This window comes from Ranitomeya imitator, chromosome 2 (assembly GCF_032444005.1).
Source record: "Ranitomeya imitator isolate aRanImi1 chromosome 2, aRanImi1.pri, whole genome shotgun sequence".
Classification (NCBI taxonomy): domain Eukaryota; kingdom Metazoa; phylum Chordata; class Amphibia; order Anura; family Dendrobatidae; genus Ranitomeya; species Ranitomeya imitator.
Window position 1 is genome coordinate 158,148,163 of NC_091283.1, and position 6,453 is coordinate 158,154,615.

Sequence of the window (6,453 nt, forward strand, 5' to 3'; positions counted from 1 at the left end):
AAACGCTCTGTGCTGATTGGGCTGTTCGTTCTCTGCTGCTGATTGGATTACAAATAATGACCAGCTGAATTCTGATTGGTTAGGAGTACTGCCACACGACAACCCTACTGGCTGATGTAAGAAGCTTGTAAACATTAACCCTTGCCAGCAAGGCCTGCAGCCCATGATCAGGGGACTTACACACGGGGCTGGAAACTTCGCTTTTTTGTTTTGACCTTTTGTGGTAGCCGTAAATGAGCTGCTGTGTACTTCATTCTAGGGCTGAACTATGCAAAGTGTCTCTTCGGAGAGGAAGAGGACTAGCACTCCAGCGCCACCTATAGGAAGCAGCGATCCTACAAGTCACTATCGACCCTTTAACAGCCAGTCTCGGCTTGTCACTCTCCACAGGGAAAACATTACCCCTTAGGGCTGAACTACAAATCCCAGCGTGCTCTGTGGAGTGGCAGGGATGTTGGTGAGGGGGCTGCTGCCATCTCCTGTGTGGAGGACCCTGAGAGCTGCAGCAGGTTTCCCTTCTCTCCTCCAAGGTGACGTCCCTATACCCTTCAGCCTGACCCTGGGGCCCCTGTGATTGATCTGCACAGGGGCCACAGACAGCAGAGATTCCAATGAGTTTCAATTATTTTAATCTGTTTTCTATATTTTTTCTTTAAACGTTTTTTTCTTGAAGTCTAGAAGGGGATTTATTGTGGAGCTGATGCCAAGGAGCGGGCACCCATCACGGTCACTAGTGGCTGCAGCACCTAAGGTGTTAAATGCCGGGATCAGAGGCATCTCCGATCCCGGCCATGTCAGCAGCTCAGGGATGCAGCACAGGGCCTACATGTGTGGGGACCCCCAGGTTCAGTCTGTTCCTAATCTGTCTCCTCTCACAGGCATCCGCTGTGCCCCGGCGCATCACATTGCAACAGAGGATCCCCCCGGAGACCATGAATCTGTCTCACCGATCCAGGAACCTCGAGGCCTGTACCCGCACCACATACCCACCTCAGCACTGCAGAAGCTGCTGCTGTCCGCCGGCTCCGCCGTTATGTCTTTATACGACCCCTACAGACACGGTAATAACCTGCCCAACAGCTCCTACCGTTTTGTGTCCGCAGCTCCTTTACGCATCCATGCAGCTCCATGGTTACAGACTACAGACGAGCCCTGTGTAGTCTGACTCTTCTTACATCTGCCACTTATTTCATGTTAATAACTTATTTGGTCAGGGAGAAGGACTGCAGGGTCAGACTACAAGGTTTGTCTGTAACCAGGGAGATACATAGATCTGCAAAGGAGCTGCAGACACGAAATGGTAGGATTCTTAATTAGCACTATTTGCATAATTTGTTTCATTTCTATAATTGTGCAGCTATTGGCCCAAGGAGGCAGGTGGAGTACGGCACCGCGCGGTGTAGAGAGGAGCACTGCGCCCTGTGGTGTAGAGAGGAGCACGGCACCACACAATGTAGAGAGGAGCACAGCGCCGCACAGTGTAGAGAGGAGCACGGCACCACACAATGTAGAGAGAAGTACGGCACCACGCGGTGTAGAGAGGAGCACGGCACCACACGGTGTAGAGAGGAGCACGGCACCACACGGTGTAGAGAGGAGCACGGCGCCCCGCAGTGTAGAGAGGAGTACGGCTCCATGGAGTGTAGAGAGGAGCATGGCACCACACAATGTAGAGAAGAGTACGGCTCCACGGAGTGTAGAGAGGAGCACGGCACCACACAATGTAGAGAGGAGCACGGCACCACACAATGTAGAGAGAAGTACGGCACCACGCGGTGTAGAGAGGAGCACGGCACCACACGGTGTAGAGAGGAGCACAGCGCCGCACAGTGTAGAGAGGAGCACGGCACCACACAATGTAGAGAGAAGTACGGCACCACGCGGTGTAGAGAGGAGCACGGCACCACACGGTGTAGAGAGGAGCACGGCGCCCCGCAGTGTAGAGAGGAGTACGGCTCCATGGAGTGTAGAGAGGAGCATGGCACCACACAATGTAGAGAAGAGTACGGCTCCACGGAGTGTAGAGAGGAGCACGGCGTCACACAGTGTAGAGAGGAGCACGGCGTCGCACAGTGTAGAGAGGAGCATGGAGCCGCACAGTGTAGAGAGGAGCACGGCGTCGCACAGTGTAGAGAGGAGCACGGCGCCCCGCAGTGTAGAGAGGAGTACAGCACCCCACAGTGTAAAGAGGAGCATGGCACCACGTGGTGTAGAGAGGAGCACGGCGCCCGCCGCACAGTGTAGAGAGAAGAATGGCTCTGTACAGTATGGAGCGGAGCATGGCGCCCCACAGTGTAGAGAGGAGCACGGCACCCCGCAGTGTAGAGAAAAGCACGGCGCCCCGCAGTGTAGAGAGGAGCACGGCGCCCCGCAGTGTAGAGAGGAGCACGGCATCGCACAGCGTAGAGAGGAGCACGGCATCGCACAGCGTAGAGAGGAGCACGGCATCGCACAGCGTAGAGAGGAGCACGGCATCGCACAGCGTAGAGAGGAGCACGGCATCGCACAGCGTAGAGAGGAGCACGGCATCGCACAGCGTAGAGAGGAGCACGGCATCGCACAGCGTAGAGAGGAGCACGGCATCGCACAGCGTAGAGAGGAGCACGGCATCGCACAGCGTAGAGAGGAGCACGGCATCGCACAGCGTAGAGAGGAGCACGGCATCGCACAGCGTAGAGAGGAGCACGGCATCGCACAGCGTAGAGAGGAGCACGGCATCGCACAGCGTAGAGAGGAGCACGGCATCGCACAGCGTAGAGAGGAGCACGGCATCGCACAGCGTAGAGAGGAGCACGGCATCGCACAGCGTAGAGAGGAGCACGGCATCGCACAGCGTAGAGAGGAGCACGGCATCGCACAGCGTAGACAGGAGCACGGCATCGCACAGCGTAGACAGGAGCACGGCATCGCACAGCGTAGACAGGAGCACGGCATCGCACAGCGTAGACAGGAGCACGGCATCGCACAGCGTAGACAGGAGCACGGCATCGCACAGCGTAGACAGGAGCACGGCATCGTACAGCGTAGACAGGAGCACGGCATCGCACAGTATATAGCGGAGTACAGAGCTGTTTGATCCATAGTTGCTGCTTCACTTCTGCTTTCACACATCGCTGACAATAATTCTTACCGTTCTCTCTGAAATCTGCAGATATGATCGCCGTTCTCGGAGAAACCACCGGCACCCTGGCTCTGCAGAACCTGTACGAAAAAATGAGCAAAGACCCAGAGGGGATGCAGATCTTACAGTGCGTTATCCCATCGTCTGAAGAGTCACATTTCATCTTGTGCACCAATTACATCCAGAGCTGCGTGCAAAGTGCTGCTCTGCTGCTTGTTCCCTAGGAGTTGTTCAGCAGCATTGTGATTGCAGCTCTGGATGTGACAGGAGAATTAGAAGTCAGCCGCCTAGATTCTTTTTCCGCTGACTGTACCTTTTCCCCTCAGGGAGCGCCCCCGTATCCGCATGTCTAACCTGGATATGGAGCGGTTCAGAGCGCTGCCTGATGGGACGTTCGGCAGAGAATACGCCAGATTCCTGGATGTCAATGTAAGTGCGCCGTCACGTTAACAATGTGATGTAGAGGATGATGACGATCGACTTGTCATGTCTTCTACTCCAGTCATATCCACAGAGTGTGCAGCCTGCAGATTCCTTTATTTGTGCCACCTCTAATGAATAAATGTCGCGTCTCGCTGCAGCGTGTCACCCCCGACACCCGCATGCCAGTGAAGTTTGTGGATGACGAGGAGCTGGCGTATGTGGCTCAGCGATACCGAGAAGTCCACGACCTCCTGCACACCCTGCTGGGGATGCCCACCAACATGCTTGGTGAGCAGTCCCGGGGGGGGGCACCCTGAGCAGTCCCTGGGGGGGCACCCTGAGCAGTCCCTGGGGGGGGCACCCTGAGCAGTCCCTGGGGGGAGGGGGCACCCTGAACAGTCCCGGGGGGCGCCCTGAGCAGTCCTGAGGGGAAAAAAAAGACGTGGCGTCGCTGATCACGTTCTGTTCTCTCTTCAGGGGAAGTCGTAGTGAAGTGGTTTGAAGCCGTGCAGACTGGGCTGCCCATGTGCATGCTGGGAGCTGTGTTTGGACCTCTACGCCTCAGCACCAGGTAGGGGCACAGTGGCATGTCGCCCACCACATGGGCACAGCTCTTGTACCCAAACCCTCGTGTAACTTGTTCCTTATCTCGATGCCCAATCACGATGGTTTTTTGGGGGCTAATTATGAAAAAAAGTTTTGCATCTTTCTAATAGACTCTGCTTGCTGTCAGTGGATGGGAATAGTCTTGATTCCATACAGAAGATCATCAGGCAGTGGGTCCCTTCACCCAGGGGAATGAAGTCTGTCATCAGTGGGGGTTTGGGTGGTCGGACCCACACTCATCTAGTGGTTATCACCTGCCCTGTAAATGGTTAATCACTTCTCACTAGAGTCCTCTGATACTACTGGGAAGATTGTCTAGACTGGATGCAACTGTAGCAAACCTTCAGCTGTGAGAAGCAGGAGGTCTGTACCACCACTCTCAAAGATGATGAATGGGGTAGTGGGATCCAGGGCCCCCCACAATCATACATGTGTGGGTCGGGCTTTATTCACACCAGTAGTGCTCAGCTTTAATGGTATCTGGTGCTCCTTCTGTATGACTTTTTTCTTTTCAGGAGGAAGAAGAAATTGCTTGAGCTGGTCCCCTGGGCCGTGCAGAGTGGCCGCGACGCGCGCTGCTTTCTTAGCTTTTACTATGAGAATCGATGGGAGCAGACGGTGGCCTCCTTGAGAGAAGAGATCGGGATCCTGCCCCCTCCCCCGATCAGGGTCTGACCATGCCCATCGCTCAGGCTCGTCCTCACCTAGATATTCTATCAAGAATTTGCAATGGAAAATGACGAGAGCAAAGATGTCATCCACACGCTGCCAAGAGATAACGCAGATCGAGCCGCGGCAGTCTACTGACTTTTTTCACTGCAGATTTCTCCCAATATGGTGCCTATATGAAACGCCCGCCGGGTACTCGGTACCGGTTCCGGTACTTAAGGGGATGTGTCACGGCGGTGGCGACCCGGTCCATGGCCCTGGGCGCCCAAGTAAAAGTGAAGGTCTTTAAAGGGGTTTTTGAAATAAAGAATTTCGTGACGCCACCTGTGGTATTCGGTCAGGGATGACCAACGCTGCTTAAAGGGGTCCTCTGGGGTGATGTTATGGCAGCCAGATGGTATGGCTTCCCACAGGTGAAGTAGGTCCCTAGGGCTCCTAATGAATAGATGGTGAGTGGTGCAGTGAAGGATGCAGTTGTGCAGTCTTTTTACCTGGTTTACTGATGGTAGCAGGCAGCCACAGTCCAGGGCACCAGATCACAGGTACAGGCAGGGTCCGGCCGGCTTGGAAGCGAGTTCAGAGTCCAGCTTTATCAGGTGGAGTTAAAAACCTTCCTCCTAGCGCTGTGTTGTTATAGTCCCTTACTGCCTATGGCTTCTTAGCAAGGTCCTCTGTTATCTCTGTCCTTTATTGAAGTGGAACACAGACCCGTATAACAGGTGACTCGAGCCTTTTTACAGGGTCTCTATCATGACCCGGGCTCTATATGTCACTGTGTCTCCTGGGAATTAGGGCGGACAGGTTACATGTAGTCTAGCTGTCCTACCGGTTTCTGCTGTGCCTCCTAGAGTATGACACAACCTCGGTCTTCCGGTTACTGGTATCTGCGCTCTATCAGGGAGGTAGCCCAGTCGCAGCTATTCTCCCTTGTTGTCTCTCTCCTGTGCTTTGCTCTCCGGCACGTTAACTAAAGGCTGTTCTTCCTTCTGTATCTCGCTATCTAGGAGCTACAGAACCTAGAGGTACCTTCACACATAACGATATTGTTAACGATATCGTTGCTTTTTGTGACGTAGCAACGATATCGTTAATGAAATCGTTATGTGTGACAGCGACCAACGATCAGGCCCCTGCTGGGAGATCGTTGGTCGCTGAATAAAGTCCAGAACTTTATTTCGTCGCTGGACTCCTGCTGACATCGCTGGATCGGCGTGTGTGACACCGATCCAGCGATGTCTTCACTGGTAACCAGGGTAAACATCGGGTAACTAAGTGCAGGGCCGCGCTTAGTAACCCGATGTTTACCCTGGTTACCATGCTAAAAGTAAAAAAAACAAACACTACATACTTACCTACAGCCGTCTGTCCTCCAGCGCTGTGCTCTGCTCTCCTCCTGCTCTGGCTGTGAGCGTCGGTCAGCCGGAAAGCAGAGCGGTGACGTCACCGCTCTGCTTTCCGGCCGCTGTGCTCACACAGACAGTACAGGAGGAGAGCAGAGCACAGCGCTGGAGGACAGACGGCTGTAGGTAAGTATGTAGTGTTTGTTTTTTTTTACTTTTAGGATGGTAACCAGGGTAAACATCAGGTTACTAAGCGCGGCCCTGCGCTTAGTTACCCGATGTTTACCCTGGTTA

At 54.1% G+C, this 6,453-nt stretch overlaps 1 protein-coding gene across 1 annotated transcript; it reads left to right on the forward strand.

The window, feature by feature from the left end:
* Window positions 1-311: 311 nt before the first annotated feature.
* On the forward strand, window positions 312-5,141 carry COQ4 (coenzyme Q4). The gene is made up of 7 exons (XM_069747621.1): window positions 312-530; window positions 879-1,061; window positions 3,152-3,248; window positions 3,448-3,550; window positions 3,703-3,832; window positions 4,022-4,115; window positions 4,666-5,141. The coding sequence occupies exons 1-7, from the start codon at window positions 452-454 to the stop codon at window positions 4,823-4,825; spliced, it is 846 nt and encodes a 281-aa protein (XP_069603722.1). The 5' UTR covers window positions 312-451; the 3' UTR covers window positions 4,826-5,141.
* The last annotated feature ends 1,312 nt before the right edge of the window (window positions 5,142-6,453 follow it).